General features: G+C 40.9%; 2 protein-coding genes across 3 annotated transcripts; one reads left to right on the forward strand and one right to left on the reverse strand.

The window, feature by feature from the left end:
* Nucleotides 1–237: 237 nt before the first annotated feature.
* On the reverse strand, nt 238–15,679 carry DUS2 (dihydrouridine synthase 2). Of its 2 annotated transcripts, XM_062500090.1 has the most exons (15): nt 15,542–15,679; nt 14,634–14,679; nt 13,851–13,942; nt 12,870–12,913; nt 12,103–12,163; nt 10,718–10,765; nt 10,058–10,123; nt 8,374–8,444; nt 7,899–7,985; nt 7,616–7,784; nt 6,564–6,685; nt 3,773–3,916; nt 2,535–2,622; nt 1,837–1,910; nt 238–635 (listed from the first exon to the last, which is right to left on the reverse strand). In XM_062500090.1, the coding sequence occupies exons 1-15, from the start codon at nt 15,662–15,664 to the stop codon at nt 398–400; spliced, it is 1,473 nt and encodes a 490-aa protein (XP_062356074.1). In that variant the 5' UTR covers nt 15,665–15,679; the 3' UTR covers nt 238–397. The 2 variants fall into 2 exon arrangements, with proteins under 2 accessions (XP_062356074.1, XP_062356075.1); XM_062500091.1 differs by lacking the exons at nt 12,103–12,163; nt 12,870–12,913 and having other exon boundaries at nt 15,542–15,664.
* Nucleotides 15,680–15,757: 78 nt separating this feature from the next.
* Nucleotides 15,758–17,660, forward strand: DDX28 (DEAD-box helicase 28). Its single transcript, XM_062500324.1, has one exon. The coding sequence runs from the start codon at nt 16,032–16,034 to the stop codon at nt 17,658–17,660; it is 1,629 nt and encodes a 542-aa protein (XP_062356308.1). The 5' UTR covers nt 15,758–16,031.
* The last annotated feature ends 261 nt before the right edge of the window (nt 17,661–17,921 follow it).

Below are 17,921 nucleotides of genomic sequence, written 5' to 3' on the forward strand. Positions count from 1 at the left end.
CCAAATTGATTTTTATGTTTAATTACACAGCTCCAATACACAGTTCCACTCCTCTGCTTGTGGATGATGTATTAATATATCTCTTACCAGCAAACTGTAGACTTATTAAAAATAAAAAACAAGTAATGAAACCAAAATTGCTTTGAAAATACCTGATCTTTTAAAAAAGTTTATTATTGGTATTAACTTCTCCACGTTCTTTAAAATCAAGTTCCTAATCATCATCTGAAAGGCACCACAGGGACAATGAGTGGTGAACAGTAAACATCTCAGTGGCATTTTTCACAGCTGGGAAATTTATCTGTCTCTGAGAGAATCCAAATGAAATGTGAACAGCGAGATATACAAACAAGAGCTCATTTGTAGCTGCATAGGCATGACACCTCTAATTCCCATGCTATCGTGGCATCTTCAGCACATTCATGTCAGAAGTTCCTTCAATAAAATTAGCTTTTTTATGGGAAGGCTCAGCAAGATCCTCTCCATGGTCTCTGCTAATCAAGTGCTCCTGGTCTCCCCTCTTGCGTTTGTTAATCAGGTGATTTTCTCCCTCACAGAGCTTTCCCTCTGGGACACCCAATGTTCTCAGACAGACAATAGCTGCAGCCTGTTCTGCCAGTTTCTTGGACTTGTCCCTGAAAAGGAAGCACACAGAGCACATGTCAAAGTAGAAACTGAGGTCTCTACACTGCCAAGAGACAATTTCCTGTCCCTGATGCAACATCATGAAACAAACAGCATTTGTAGCCATCTCACAGCAGAGGAACAAAACAGAAATTATCTCAATCTTGCCAGGTGTCAGGTGTTGATGCATCACTCCTGATGCAATATTCCTAGAAAATCTGTCTCTACCAGGTCTTGTCTCTCAAACACTCTCCATTTCAAAAGTACACAGTTAATGTGGTTTTGGACTACACAATCCTGAGAAAGGTAACTTTTACAAATCTGATCACTAAACAAAACTGAGTTATGAAGAATCACTGTTCTTGAAAGAGGCTCAGGCGTAAGTATACTGTCTGGCAGATTGTACAGTGATACTGAAAAAGCAGGAACTGTTCCATAATAACAAAAAATCTGTCATTTCTGAGAATGACTGCACATCACACATTTGTGGAAGTCAGTATTTGAAAACAGTTTCTTCTCAAAATTTCCTATCAGCTGAGCATAACTTCCTAAAGTCTCTGAACAGGAAGGCTGCAAAGCAGTTGTGTGCACTTGTCCTGTATAAAATGTTCAATGCTGAGCTCCAGCTTTGCAGTTACATCAAGATCACCTTAGGTGCAAATGCCTCAAGTCAACTCCAGTATTAACAGATGATTGTATAAAACACCATCATGAAACTTTAGAGCAGCCCTGGATGTAGCTGCTAATTAACTGTGACCTCCAAGAACTCAGTGTACTGTCCTCTACTGCACTGGATATAGACACTTCATCCTTGACTTCTTATTGGGAATGGATCTGCTGTAGTGGCTGAAGACATAACCTCCTCCAACATTCCCCTCTGCCTCCCTTGGCTTCTTTCTGAACTCAGCACATACAGAATGGAACTGGGTCACCTATTTGCTCCCCTTCCAATACAGCTTGTGGACTAACACAGAGTGAATTAAAATCTGAAACTGTTTACTTGATTATGCCACTGCTTACTTCCTCCTGTCACATTCAATTCTCAGAAGTTTTTAATCCTTTCTCCCTCCCAGAAGAAGCATTTGGAGGCAGCTTTTAGTTGACCTTTATCAAAGTCAACCGGAATAAACTGGAATACCCTTCAAATTTAAGTTTTTAAGCAACATTTCAGAAACAAAAATCCAGCTGAAAAACCCATTAAGGTTGGCTTACCACAGAGTTGATCGGTATTTTCGCTCAGCTACTGTCACCACTGAACAGAATAATCTATCCAGTGGTCTTTGAATCTGTAGAAAAAAAGAATTAAAAGGGAAGGGGCTGTCAAAAAACCAGTCACATAATTTACAGAAGAAACATCATCAACATTCCTTCACAGGTATAAAGACAATAACAAGTAACATAACTTTAAAATTACTCTAATTCACACCACAAATCTAACCACACATATTCAACATCAAAAAGTTAAGAAATTGTCCAAGCTGCAAATATTTTTGCTTTACAAAAGTAAAAAGTAGTCACATAAGGTCCCCATCTAAGCAAATAGGTGCTCCAGTCCCATATAGTTCCTATCTGTAACAGTGTGCAACAACAGAGAAAACATCCCAAGACTTAATTCTTTACTTCAGAGAAGTAGCAAAAGAAAGTCAGTCATGGGCTCCTATGTAATGACCAAGAAGTTACAGCAACTTCTTTCACACATGAATCAAAAGCAGTCTGAGTTTTAATTCTTTGTTTTCTAATAAAATAAGCTGTTATTTTCATACCTGTGTGCATTACCATTTCTGCAGCTGCTTTCTGAAAGAGCTACACCAGACTGGGAAGCAGAATTTCTCACTACCTTGAGTCCTAAAATATTTAATTTCATATACAAGGCAGAGGAAGAGGTTTGAAAGGGTTTTTCACTGACTCACAGTTTCATAAACAGGCTGAGGATGCTTTTCTTTCCTACACCATTCCAGAAGATGCATTTTTGGAGTGATCTGTGGTGGATATTCTCGCCTAGACAGAAAAAATCTGTGGTAAACAAGTGTGCACAAAGTTCTATTTTAAAATAGACAGCACTGCTTATTGTATTACTTCTACCAGTTACTTGAGGTTTAATTTTGCAGCTCAGATTATGAAAAAGATGCTTCTTCCTCATTAGATAACTCAAGTAATAGAAGTGACAAAACATCTAAAATAAAATCTAAAGTTTTCCAATAATTCTTCCCGAACATTTACATCCTGTAGTAACACAGCTAGAGAAAAGATACTTACCAGAAAGGAGATTCTAACTAAATATGTGACACAGAAGAGAGATACAGTTTGGTACTGCTTATTATAAGCACCAATTAAACAGAAGTAGAAAAAAGGAGAAGCTGATTCTGTCATGAAGCAGTAATCAAATGAAAAAAGGGTAGGAAATGTAGACTTTATTCAGTTACTGACACAGAATTATAGCCCCTTGCACATAGCAGAACAAAAAACCATTATAAAAATCTGTATTCAGTTCTCAAGGAATCAGGTAATATATCCTTTAAATATTAAAGCATTATGACTGGATTTGTGGAACATTTTACATATCACACTCTTCTTGAGCTGTTTGATAAGCCTATTAGCAAAAACAGGAGTTTAACATTGAAAGTAACAGCAATTCTATAGGCTTCACAGATTATAATTAAAAATTAAATAAAATAGAATTCAACTCCATTAATTTATTTTTCAAGGAATAGCTTATGAGTGGAACACCTTTAGAAGACTTCAGATGAGCATATCTGCTTAGAGAAGTATTAAATTTGTTCATGATTCTTACAGAAAAATTATTATGTTTTAGTCAAGTTTCACTCTACATATTTATAATATGCTTTTCTACATAGAGATATTATTTTGTTTTTTTTTTTCTTTTAGAGCACTCAGCACTTTTAACAAGTTAACGGAGAGAAAATAAAGCAGTCTCAGGAAGCCTGGAACTAAAGAACATCCTACAACCTCCAAATGGCACAGGAAGAGTGGAGATTATGCAATGATGTTCACTTACTGAGTCACAGGAATTCATTCAGTAAGTGCTGTTTTGCAAATTACCATTTTCTAAATACTGTTAAGACACTGTGAACCTCACACTTGCTATTCAGAAATGCAAGAGGGTGAAAAACTTGATTTGCATGCTTACTTGTCAAATCTAACAGCCATTTTTATTACACCTGGATCTTCCATTTGGTCATCGTCATCTTGTGTCTTGGTTTCTAAAGATGTTTTCTTTGCTTCAAAAATAGCTGTGATTTCTTCATAGAAGTCACCCATTTCAAAGACTTCACTATTCAAACAGAATTCCTTTATATTAGAGACCAGTTTATAAATTTTTCTATCTCATTATGACAGACGAAGAAAATGTAGAAATCAATTTGGTTTACAGTATATGTTAAGAGTACAGAGAATGAAGTGGAAGTGTGGCTGTATTCTGCACAGTGACATTACATTGTTTCTCTTTAAATTCTTACTAGACATTGTTGAGTTACAAGTAGAAAAACAATGTTCTGCTTTCCAGCACTACATATGCAATTTGTAGCCTGGAAGTGCAGGCAGAATCAGTCAGAAAAACAGGTCGTGCAATGTCCAAGTTATTAGCTCATTTAATAACTTGCAGTTGGATAAATCAGCAAACAAACACCTCAGAGTGACTCCTGGTACATCAGCTCCACAAGGACAATATGAGCAAAAAGTATGAAAAAGATTCTTCTTCTCATTATAGTGATCAAAAATACTATAGGAAATAAACACTATAGCATCCAAACCCCTCAAAATCTCAGATTTTCTGACTTCAGAGTACTATCACAAGCCCAAATAAAGAGAAGGAGCAACCAGGGTTTTAGTCAAAGGCAAAAGCCTCAAACCCTTTGAAATTTCAAATTCATAGCAGGCTGGATCTACTCTGAAAAACTGAAACTATTGATTTTCTGCAGATGATAATGGCAATAAAATCTGCAGCATGAAAGAAACTTTTATTTTGTTATGAGGATGCTGGTTGATAGGAGGCTGTTCAATGAGAAATTCTGCCCACAAAGCCATCTCCAATGCTCCAAGCTAAAAAGCAATGAAGCTGAACAACACTAACTTATGCTTCTAAGGGAAGGCAATTTATTTCATACTGCTATGTAAGTGTTCTGTGGGAAGAGCAACAGGCTCTTCTCTTGCATTCAGCACTGATGTTAAAGCTCAAATGGCTGTAACCTACCCTCACCACCAGGAGACAGCAGAATTATGGACTTATTTTAGTCTGAATATAGACTGGTGCATTTTAAAAAAGTGAATGTTCCTCAGTTATGTGGACATGAAACAGGTTGTTCAGAACAGGGGTTAAAAGACCAAGTTTGTTGGCAGAAAGCAATTTCATAAATTTTCAAATGACTCTCCCTTTCCCCCTCTCCTGAACATGCATTGCTTTAGCTCATTTTGAAGCTGGTACTGCATCACATTGTACAATAGTGAGAGAGCTTGATTTTGGAAGCCCCTAAAGAATTGCTAGACATAGCACATAAAACCCATGAACACTAGCTCTACCCAGTGTTTGTGTGTATGAACTGTGACACCTCTAATAACCAGTCACTGTTACTTTACAGTATTTATTTTACATATTGTGCATTGCTATTCATGAAGCAGAAAACACCACCACCCTTTGGGCTAAAGTTCATTGAAGCTGCAAAGGACCTGAGTTCCAATCTATACCATATCTTTTTTCCTAAACTCAAAATCCACTCAAAATTGATAGTCTGTTAGCATACTAAAACGTGTTAAACTCTTTAAATTGCCTAAGTGAAAAGTAACTTGCAAACTTTAAATGTTTGTTCATGGATTCCACTGCTCCCTTAAGAATAATGAAGTGTAGCTCCCTTGATATATGCAATACAAATTCCCTTCACTGTACTGTAATGTAACAATCATGGACACAATTACTTATAGAAAGCCAAAACTGGTAAAAGGCAATAAAGTGACAATAGGATTGCAGGCATTTCCATTCATTTTGAACATGAACAGAATGCTGATGAGGGTTTGCTAGAAACCAATAAATTGTTTTTCAAAATATTTCAAGCTTTCAATATTTCCATCCATTTTCATACACATTAGATATCAAACAGTTTCAGACTGTTTAATTTATAAAAAACAAGGAGATTCTTCCCCTCTCTCCTATCTGAAGGATAATTATAACACACAATGTGGATATGATACATGAAAGCTCAGAACTCCATTTTGTTCAGTTTGGGATGTGTCCAAATCTGAATTCCTCTAATTCTGTGCAAAATCTTTATTCACCTGCCTATTTTATGGCTTCTTTCAAAATTTTTGTTCTCTCATTTGTCTCTCCCACTGAGAAATTTCATCCAGTCTGTTTCAGATGTGCAGGATGACATGATTCTTTAAAGCTACTATCTTTCCTCAAAAAGACTGTCACCATTCATTAGGATACTCCAGGTAAGAAAAGCAGCAGAAAAAATTATATTTAAGTACCATACAACCCTGATACATGGCTTTGAGTTTCTAAGTGTTCATTTTAAAATAAGTATGTTATAAATATTCCAGTAACATTAAAAAACCCACACGCAAAAGGGAAAGCTGTATCAAATAAATATCCTTGGAGGAAGACAAATTCCACAAAATTTCAGACAAGCTGAAATTTTTCTTAATCACTTCATGCAAATACTGGATAAATGCCTGTCACTCAGTGGAGCACTACTCAAGTTAGGGCGCTGAATACAGAGAGTTTTAGGGTTAAAGATTTAACATCTGAGAATGGAGGAAACATGGGAAAGTTTCTTCTCTTATTTCACATCTCCCATCTGGATTTTTTGGGGGTTATTTTTGGGGTTTTTGCAACTTTTGACAGTATAAAATGCCAGGCAGTGTTAGACAGTGAAGTGGTGTGCAAGTTGTCAGAGTACAACTCCTTTTCTGAAGTCCATGCTTACCAGATCTCCTGTGTGGACTGTGCAGCATGCAGCTTCTTACCCTGAGTAGTTTCCAACTGCTCTCTTAGCATCTGACACAAGCAGTATTTAGTGTTGGTATAGTGATTATCGTATCTCACTGCCTGATGGAAAGACAAAGAATTCAAAACCACACCAAACAAATTTATCTTTTATACTGCACATGGTCTCTTGATGACTTCCACAATAATTTTAAAAAGGCAAACCACAGTGCAGTTTCCTCAGTAACATATTCAACACTACCCATGAATGTGACTATAATCTGATTATTTTGGCATGACTTCACGAACTAAAGTTCAACTGACTCACATACTTCTGAAGAAAGAGCTGACCTGTTTACATCATTGACTAGCAATGCACTGATATTTTAGTAACTGGTTAATAACAAGCTCAAATTAAAATTAATTGATGACATGATCAAAGTTACAGATTTCTGACTAACTGCCTATTACATAATTGAAATTTTGTCTTTTGAACAATGGATAAAACTTTATATATTGGATGACTTGGCTAACAGAGCTACAGTTCTACAATACAGCATTACTTTATTGGCAAATCATTCCCTTAGCTTCCCAACTGTGAATACTTCTTGACAGTATTTGTGAAAAGTAATTAATTTCTAAAAGTGAATCTAAGAGAAACCAAGTGTTTAATACTCCTTCACTTTTCTGTTCAATGTTGTAAATTCAGTATTGTATACTGTATATAATAATCTGTTCAATTTGTACAATTGTGACTTTGAAAGAGTTGGACTACGCATTTTTAAATTTCTTGACATTTTTAGATAGCCTGGTAAGCCTCACAAACGTTCCCAAGAAACTAGGGCTAAAAAGCACATTTTCTGAACGTATTTTTTTCTGAACAAAATCAAACAGAGGAAGCAGGGGTTGATTGCAGGACTCATGTCACATGCACTATGTTAAAATACCCCCAGAACCAAGTCTTTGAAATGGAGTTAAGATACTGCAGTAAGATTTGGATTAACAATTCTGAACAATGCTAATTACAAGTAAGATCTTAAAAAAATCCCATACATATTTGATGTAATCTTGCATGACATCCTTCAAGGGGTAAAACCCATCTTTTCTGAAGATAGAGGGGTTCCACATGGCAGCACGAGCAATCATGACTGATGAGGCAGCTGTTGCTTTCTCAAAGGTCTCAATGTCTGCATATTCTCTGATGAAGTCATGAGATCCCCCACTACAAATTAATAACACTAATATAATTAATCAGGGTTATTTTTCCATGGTTTTCTTTTTCCACTATTAAATCTTACATGCATCTGACCATAATGAGCTAATTAGTCCAACTTACTTTGCTATTACTGGAATGGAGACAGCTTCAGCTATGGCCTTGATCACATCACAGTGGACAGGGTGCTGAGGCCTCTCCTCTTTCTTCCTTTCCAACAAACAAAAGACAAGACCAAAGATTTCCAGTGGAATTTACAGATTTCTAAACCACAGCAGACATGACACAAGGATTATTGGGATATACTTGTTTCAGCTTATTTATTTTATATATTTGATTTTTTAGATACAAAGTAAGCAAGATAATTTTAGTTTTATTTGGTCTTTGAGAAAAAATATTTAGAAAAAGAGCAGCAAGCAGTTCGATTCCCTAACTACTGAACTGATTTCCCAGAACACCAATTCAGTTAATGGTTGAAATCAGAAGCACATATTACATTTAGTCTATAGAGTACACTCATGTCAGTCACAGCATACCGTGCTACAGCCAACAATCAACTAAAAAAAATCTAAATATTTCTTGCCTAAAATCAATTTACCTTCCATGGACTGCAATGGCAGCAATGCCAGTTTTCTCTATTCTCTTCACCAGGCTCACAGTATCCTCAACCTGAGTGATAAGACAGACTGACATGATTTTAATTCAAAGCAAAAGGAATAGCTATCATGTGACCATAGTACAAACAAATGCTGGAAGTCTTTTATTAAGAGGGATGTGATTCCTGTCTTTCATCACCAACACATGTACAACCATTTAACATATGCTTCAGTTAAAGAAATACATTCTATGGCAAAAATAATAATCCATTTTCAATGCTTCCTTGAACCTACAGATTACAAACTTTGTCAAACCAGGTAACATAATACTCTGTAGCAGGAGAGTATCTTCCAACAGCTTTTCAGACTGTCAATTGAAAATGATGGGAACATCTGATTAGCAAGTCCTCTCTAATGACTACTCTGTAAATTGTAATTAAAATTCTTTTCCGTAAGAGGATGCCTTCTGAAATCAACCTAACATGCAATCACACAACTATAAATAGTCCTCTCAGATGTGTCTTAAAAATGTCAACCAGCATCTAAAAAATTCTAAGGATGTTCATCCATGCCAAATAAATCAAAAGGCTCAGTACATCTTCAAAGAGGTAAAATGTTCTTAAAAAGCAGAAATAAAATTGACATGCTATTGCATTAGCCTGTCTTATGCATCTTTAGGGAAAGGGAGAATGAAAATAGGTAAGGCAAATTTTCCTTTCAAAAGCTGGAAGAATATCTCTGGCTCATCCCAAACGTATCAGATTCAATCTGAAAACTGCAGCATGTCCCAGCTGGCAGGGATGCAGAGACAGAAGCTCACCTGCTGCTCTGATGGATGACATTATGCAAAACCAGCTTGAAACAAAAAGGAAGAGGCTCTAGGATAAAGGCACCAGTTCTCTGATTTAGTATTTCAGAATCAAAATGATCTTAGACTGGGTTACTGATTCTTTTCACACAAGCTTCATCTGTTTATCCCAACACATAAATAACTTCTGAACAAAGCTGGATCAGGTACAGTTCATCCAACTACTGAAATATCTGTTTAGGTCATATGCAATCATAGAATCTAGGCAGGTAATTAAATACCCAATTGTAAAATAGTCAGTCTTTAAGAGGGAAGGCCCATCATCTCCTGGAGGTTTAAAAATATGTAGAAAGTTCATTTGTAAAAAAAAAAATGCAGTAAAGAAGCTGCATCAGCTGTAAAAAAAGTCTGGAAAAAGACCCTGAAAAAGACAGATCCTGTAACCTCATTGGCTGCTCTACGTGCAAGAACAGGAAAACAGTATGGAAGAAAAGTTAGTGTGAAAGAACAGAAAACAATCATCTACTGGCTACCCCATGTGAAAAACAGGAATTAACAGCATCTACTGGCTGCTTGAGGGGTGCTGTTCTACACCCTTTTGTACTTCTATGACATAAAAATGACTTAGTTGAGAAATTTAGAGAATAAAAGCCTCTTGCATATCATACAATCTGACAAGCCCACAGTCACAGTCTCTGTGCACCTGCAGGCCAGATAACCATTTAGGCTGGGACAGCATCCCAAACAGAAATTGTAATTCCAAGTGCAATTTCCCAGCAACAGGGGTACAGTGAAACACACCAGAACAGCACACATTCTAACTGAGAGTGAATCAGAGAAATAACAGCTGAACACTTCAGCACGAGTTTCGTTCTTACTGAGGGCAAAATGCGGATTTTGCAGGTTACTGGTTTACAAACTCCTTTAACAAGGGTGGTCAAGATCTGAAAACAAAAAAAGAAGACAAAAACCTGATCACAACAGTAGCATTACTAAAACTTTCCTCCTTTCCCTCCTGAAAATATGTTAGAATAATATAACAGTGTTTACTATTCCTCTATAAAGAATCTTACATGCTAGACAGACATATACAGTCTGTAACTGAATATAGGATTTTATCCAGTAGATACACAAACCCACTTCTAGTCCAAGACATTTTTACTTCCACTTCTTTGATTTCAACTGGATTTTTAGAGAGGAATTAACTGCTGCTGGAGTCTCAATACTTTTAATATGATGTGACCAATGAACTCTGATAATTTCAAGTTAAATGCATAGACATGTAAAACTCAAATACTTCACCACAATGAAAGTTTTTAAACTGAAAAAAATAGAAGGTAGCAATTTTGCATTCCAGAGAATGACAAGGAGAACTAAATCAGGGATATTTATCTATAACCTAAATTCCAGTGTCCTAAACTGAGTATTGCACTCTAGCAATCACAAATTTGCTATCTATGCAACTCATTCCTGCTGCCAGTAGAACACACTGCACAATTCTTCCCAAGGCAGCTCCAACCCCACCAGGTGATACTTACAGACTCTATTTTGTCAGGATCAGACAGCAGTGCTGCTCCCATACCTCCCTGGGAAAAACAGACAGAAGCTGTCACCCACTAGGCAAATACGTTTTTCAACTCAATTGTTTTGCTTAATAGCAGACCACAACAAAAGCCCAATGTTATATTAAGGGAAAATGGCAAAATTTAAAATCCAGGAGCATTAGTGAACATCTTGGTGCAATACTTCTTAGAACTGTATCAGAATAAGTAAGCAGCAATTCAAGGCATCAACTCATTCTCATCACTTTAGGGAGCAGCCAGGATTTCAGAAAATTATTTTTAGCAAACATAACCATCCATTTCCCCCTCATTAAGTGACAGCTGAACAGATTTATTGTTTTAACATTACACACTACAGTTGAGAGGTCTAAGTCAGTACTTTCTGTCTACACACTACATTTTTAAAAAAGAGACTAAGACAAATTAAATGCCTTTTTTTGAAAAGAAATTATGTACAATTAATGTAATTATGAACAATTTAATATTTTATCTGTTCTTCCCACACTCTTTCATCTGCATACATAGATGCAGAGGCCAACAATTTGTTTTCACAAATTTTTTTGACCCAGTAGTATTGTTGGAGAATAACCATTCACCAGCAGTTGAACTTCTGATCCCTCAACCTAGCACAAGATGGTATTTTGGTTTTTTTCTTAATTATGGTTCTGCAGAGCATTTGACATAAAAATGGAGTGCCATTGATCCTTTTTCTCTACACAAAATTTATTGATTTGTTCCTTTATCAGTAAGGATTAAATCAATATTTATTTGATTTATTGATCCTTTATCTATGCACAAAGTGGCTTAACAGTCCTGACAACCAGTTTGAATGCTCTGTTCTATTCACAGATACAGGAGTAATTTAGAATTGCATGTGCTTTATTTAAAAAAAAAACCCAAAAAACCCAAACAAAAAGAAAAACAAACAGGTTTTAACTGATCCATTATCCTCCCACTTAAAACTGACAAATAATTTAATTCATCATTACTAAGTTGTGACTGGTTTTTGCCATCTATTTGCTTGGATGACAAATTGTGATTTCAATTTTTATTAAGGCTAGGCAGAACTTACTCCACTCACCCATCAAATTAATGACTTCAGAAAAATATTTAAAAACCCTAAACAAATCCCTTCATTTTATCTAGCCTTTAAGAATTTAATTTTCTAACAGCCTATTCTATTTTACTGCATTAGGGCCAAGACACCTTCTAGAGTGTTCTGTTTACTACAAAAAAATTAAATTTAATTTTTCTCTGCATCAAAATTTTACTGCTTGAATTTGAAAATCAGACCATGTGCTCCACACTCCATACCTCCAAGACAGGAAAGGTTCCTTTAACACTAATCAAAATCCACTTGCCTTTGTAGAATATTCTTTTGGGCATCCCATGTTGATATCAATTCCAGCCACATCACTCTCTCTGACAGAGAAGGAAAAATTAAAATATTTTTTAGCATATTAGAACAAGAATCAAGAACAGGTATCTTTCCATGTCATTTGTACTACCATCGTTAAGGCATAAATGAGAACTTAAGGTGAAGTTTATTTGAACTTCTGAATTTTTAGCTTGTCACTTATTTAAGTTAAATATGTAAATCTTAAGACGGTTTGAAGATCAGATTGTCCACAGATTTCAATAACCAATGCTGTGCAAAAGGTGCAAATACTCATCTTAAATACCTTCTATATACTTAATCCTATATAAAGTATATCCACCACTAAATTCACCACTATCACTACAGCAAGTCCTATTGAAACATCCATCTATTTAAATGGAGGCTTAAAAATCGCCTTTTTGAGAGCCACTTTTCATTTCTGCACAATACATTATTGGAGGCTTTAATCCACAAACAGTAAGGGACATTTTCAGGTATACTGGTCTTGCAGCTGCACAACACCCAGGGAAATTCACACTGGAGAGATCAAAGAGACCAAGGACACATTTGCACTAGCAAAAAGCCATTCCAGCACAGAATTTATGCAACTGAACTTTTCCTGGTTCTATTAAGAGCTACTTTGATGCTCTCAATCACAAAAACCCTGTCTCCTACAATAATTCATCTGTACAAAAAACCCAGACAAACCCATGGTAGGAAGGGGGAAGGGGATGAGAGAAGATGACTTACACAAGCTTAGCTACTGCCAGGGCTCTTTCAGCATCTGCTGAACCCTGTTGATAAAAGAAGAGGATTTATATTACAAAATATCATCAAATTAATAAAAAGCCAAGGTGCTTACTTGCACATGTGTGCAACTATATTTGTTCTGAACATTTGGTACAGACAGAGACCCACTCAGAGGCACACTGGATATTTAAAATGTTTACCTAGAGCACATATTGGAGTCAGCCACTGGATGATAAAAGGTGATACAAAAAAGGATGCAAAGAGGTTTGTCTGCCCTCTTCACCTACAGCAATATCAAATGTTCTTAGCCCCTCAGCAACAGATACCTATTTTAATGTTCTTAAGAATCTCTACTAATAACAATTCTGCAGACTACATGCAACCTATTTCCTATTACATCTGACAAAGGTCTTTTCAGTATCTAATGCAGACCACTCATGCTTCTCCCTCCCTCCAAGCCCATCATGTCTTGTCCTACACAGAGTGGTCTCTAAGAGACCACTTTGTCTTTTTCTTTTCAGCAGAGAGAATCTTTAATCCATTTTGTGATGTTAATGCACACATTGATCCCCTCTCATCTATAAGAAACAATGCCATTTCTTTCAGTCTTTCCAGAGACTGTTTACAGGATAGTGCAAAACTTCAGCGTGTGATCAGACATCAGCACGATTTCTTTTCCGCATCCCTAAGTTCAGAAATACATCTAAGATACCTGTTACAAAAACAAGCTGCTGCAGAGTACAGAGGTTACCTTAACCACCTCTTCTGAAAACAGCTGTAAGGAGAGCTTACAATGTAGAATCTCGATTTGTACCAACAGCTCAGAAATTCTGCAATACATTTGGTGTGAAACTTTACCTGCCCCTGAAACACCAAGAAACTGACAGCCTGCATCAGGGAGAGCTGATTTCCACTGACATCGACATGTCACCAGCACTTCCTCCTTTAACTGGGTTGCTAGAAGAGTATCTGGTTTCTTACCATTTGGAAGACAACACGTTCTCTCTCCCTTTCACAAGTTCTGAAAACAACTCTTTCATTAGGTGCAACAAAGTCCACTGTTTCAAGTACTTCTGTATGAAACGAGAAACATATAAAACAAACAAAAAAATTTATACCAATGTAAAAATTTTAAAAAGACATATGACCACGTCATTTGTATGTAAATGAAATGCCATCAAAGTCATGTGATGTTCTTTGAAAAGTATCAAAGCCCAATGATGACTCAGCCAGAATGAACAGTACTATATTTGGGAAGGGGCAGGAGGAGAGAGGAGATTTGCAGTGAACTTCTGTCCCAACAGGGACATTGCAAACAAATGTTTCTATGCCACTCAAACAGGGCCAGGTCTCAAAGACACCTTTTTAAGAACTTGCAGTGACAATCATGTTATTCCAAGTCCAGCCCATGGACTTAAAGTTAATAAATGAATGTTATACAATGAGATCTTGTATGTGTTGCTTCGTTACTGCAGTGGACAACAAGGTGTGTATATTATCATGTCACAAACAGCTAATACTTAAAAAGATTCATGATTGGAAACTGTCTCTACTGGAGTCCAAAGAAACTGAAAGTTTGAAACTATAGAGCAGCAGACAGGTCTAAGGTGGCACTTCAAAATTTTGCCCCTAGACACAATTCAGTGACATGTACTGACACCTCACTATAATCGCTAGAAAAATGCTTCAGAGAAATAACTACCCTTTCTGTTCACTAGAAAAGAGCCTTCTTACAGGTATTATCACAAGAAATCCCATACTTACCATTTATAACCCTCTTACACTGAAGCATCTTTATGTCAATCAGCTCCTGAGTAGAAAGGATAAAAAAGACTCAGTGAGTTGAATTGTTTCATCCAAACAGCTCTAAACAGTTGTCCATTTTATTAAATAATTATCTAGAGAGACCAACTTCTCTGAGCAACCTGTCCCAGTAACTCAGCACCCTCTGGTAAAAGAACTTCTAACTAATACCTAATCTCAAGCTCTCCTCTCTTTAGTTTAAAACTGTTCCTCCTTGTTCTATCTGTCCTTGTAAAAAGTTAATCTCCCTCATTTTTTAATGAATAAGTACTGGAAGGGCTCAATGAGGTCTCCTCAGAGCCTTCTCCTCTCCAGAGAGAACAATTCCAACTCTCCCAGCCTGTGTTTGTAGGAGAGGTGCTCCAGCACTCTGATCATTACAGTGGCCTCCTCTGGATCCACTTCAATAGGTCCACATAGTTCTTGTGCTGATGACCCCAGACCTCAATTTCAGCCAGCTTTAAAAAAAGTGATTAAGAAAAAAGGACAGCAGTGCTGTGAGTAGAAACATATGAATGCACAGCAGAACTAACCAGATGAGACATGAGGTCAGTCTGCAAAGCTCCTTCAACGTTCTGACTCTACTGGAAAAAAAAATAGAAAAGTACTACCCTCCCCCCCAAAGGTCCAAATAAAAGTAGAACTTGAGGAAATTGTTATTGCGTTTTGTCTAAATTACTTGAAGTTACTGGACACCCTTAAAATATGGATTTACCATAGCTAAGAAATGCTTTAATAAATAGTCTTCTTTCCTCGTTTTCAGTGGAAAATTAGGTGCAAAAATAACAACTCATATAGTGAAAAAAAGTCTACTTGTACTTTTCGTAACGTTATCAGACAAAACCGCCTCATCTGCTCCTTCTCCATACCTCGCAGTACACGATATCGGCACCGTAGTCCAGAGCAAGCAGACGCATCGGCAGTGTTCCCACTCGCACCATGGGAGCCAGGATCTTCTTTCCTCTGAAGCACAGCGGTGTGTTCACCGTCATTCCCGTTGCTGTACCACCTGAAAGAGAGAGCCCGGGGGGGCTGCCATGGAGCGTCATTCCCCTCCCGCGAACACGGACGTGTCCTTCGCCGGGCAGCGGGGACCGGGCTCACCCGGCGTCAGGGAGCCGGGGGGATGCTCCCCGCCACGCGGGCTCCTTCCCGAGCCAAGGGGCCCTCGGGGCCGCGTCCGCTCCCGCGGTGGCGGCGCGGGGAAGGCTCTCAGCAGCGGAAGAAGGTGAAAGAAGGCAGCGGCACCGCCCGCCACACTCACCGTCCTGGCGTGGCCGTGCCGCGGGGCGGGGGGAGCGGGGCCAGCGCCTCTTTCAGGCGTCATCGGGCAGCGCCGCGCCCCACGTGGGGGCCGCGATGGCGCTGGGCCGGGCCGGGCCGGCGCTCTCCCTCCCGCTGCTGCTGCCGCGGCGGCCGGCGGGCAGCGGGACGGCGGCGGGGAGCCCGCAGCCGCCCGGGGCCGTGGTGCGCGTCCCCTGGGCCCTGCGGCAGCGCCTGCAGCGGGGCGCGCGGCGCCGGCGGCGCGGGCAGGGGGAGGCGGCGCCGCCGCGTCCCGGGAAGCTGCTGCTGCGGAGCCGGCGGCCGGAGCTGAGCCAGCCCCGCTGGCAGACGGTGGGGCGCTGGGAGCAGCCGCCGCTGGTGTCGGCGGGCTGGAAGCACCGCAAGGCGTACGGGGACTATTTCCAGCTGGAGCCCTCGCAGGAGGCGGCTCCCGCCCTGCAGGCGTCGCCGGCCGAGGCGGGACGGGGCCCGACCTTCGCCGAGCTGGGGCTGCGGCCGGAGCTGCTGGCCGGCCTGGAGCGGCTCTCCGTCGGCCGGCCCACGGCCGTGCAGCGCCTCGCCATCCCCGCGCTGCGCCGCGGCCGCAGCGCGCTGTGCGCCGCCGAGACGGGCAGCGGGAAGACGCTGGCGTACCTGCTGCCGCTGCTGGAACGCCTGCTCGGCCGCCCCGAGGCGCCGGCGGAGGCGGCGGGGCCGGCGGCGGCGCCCCGCGGGCTGGTGGTGCTGCCGTCGCGGGAGCTGGCGGCGCAGGCGGGCGCGGTGGCGGCGGCGCTGTGCGCGCCCGCGGGGCTGGCGGTGCGCGGCCTGACGGGCGGCGGGGCCGCGGGCGGGCTGCGGAGGCAGCTGCGGGCGCCGCCGCCGGGCCCCTCCGTGCTGCTGGGCACCCCCGGCGCGCTGCGGGAGGCGCTGCGGCGGCGCTTCCTGGCCCTGGACAGGCTGCGCTGGATGGTGCTGGACGAGGCGGACTCGCTGATGGACGAGTCCTTCGCGGAGCTGCTGGAGGAGATCCTGGCACACGCGCCCCTGGCCGCCGGCGCTCCCGGGCCGGCCGGTCCCGAAGAGGAGAGGACGCAGGTGGTGGTGGTCGGAGCCACCTTCCCCGCGGGGCTCAGCGAGACGCTGGAGAAGTTCACTGACGTGGGCCGGTTTGTTACCGTCAGCACCCAGAGCCTGCACCGCCTGCCGCCTCACGTCCAGCAGAAATTTGTGCGCCTCAAAGGCCGGGACAAGCTTCCCGAGCTGCTACAGCTGCTCAAGGAGCGCCCGCCGTCTGACGGGGCTGTTCTCATCTTCTGCAACAGTGCCAGCACTGTCAACTGGCTGGGCTATATCCTGGACGACCACAAAATCAAGCACCTGAGGCTGCAAGGGCAGATGTCGGCAGCTGCTAGAGCTGGTATCTTTGCCTCTTTCCAGAAGGGTGACGTGTCTGTCCTCGTGTGCACTGACCTTGCCTCGCGGGGGCTGGACACCAGCAGTGTGCAGCTAGTGGTCAACTATGACTTCCCAGACACCCTGCAGGACTACCTGCACCGTGCCGGGAGAGTTGGCCGGGTTGGGAGCAAGGCACCTGGAGCTGTGGTTAGTTTTGTCACCCATCGGTGGGATGTGGACCTGGTACGGAAAATAGAGACTGCAGCCCGGAAAAGGACAGGTCTCCCAGGAATGGACTCTCTTAATAAACCTTCACCTACAGGAGATTGATTCAGGTTGCCAGGCATTCCCTGGTAGGGGCTTACCTTGAGGTCATTGAGGCAGAGTGAATGAGCTGCTGTGTGTAAGGCAGATTGAAAGAATAGAATTGAGTTTCAGAACCGGGGAGGGTGATGGGGTTAACTCTGTGCACTGTTCTGGAAGCTGTCATATTCATTTGCACAGCCGTCAAAACGTTTGGCTTTCCCAAAGGAAACTAGTAAGTGTGTAAGGAGAATATTGAAGAGTTACTTCGTCAGTTGATTAGGTTTA

Source organism: Cinclus cinclus, chromosome 11 (genome assembly GCF_963662255.1).
Source record: "Cinclus cinclus chromosome 11, bCinCin1.1, whole genome shotgun sequence".
Lineage (NCBI taxonomy): Eukaryota > Metazoa > Chordata > Aves > Passeriformes > Cinclidae > Cinclus > Cinclus cinclus.

Coding starts and splice junctions, on each gene's coding strand:
- DUS2 (XM_062500090.1), bottom strand. CDS start 15,664: ATGACGGTGAACACACCGCTGTGCTTCAGAGGAAAGAAGATCCTGGCT. Junction 10,124..10,717: donor ATCCTGACAAAATAGAGTCT/GTAAGTATCACC, acceptor TTTTGTTTTCAG/ATCTTGACCACCCTTGTTAA. Junction 636..1,836: donor AAATACCGATCAACTCTGTG/GTAAGCCAACCT, acceptor CTTCCTTTTCAG/GGACAAGTCCAAGAAACTGG.
- DDX28 (XM_062500324.1), top strand. CDS start 16,032: ATGGCGCTGGGCCGGGCCGGGCCGGCGCTCTCCCTCCCGCTGCTGCTG.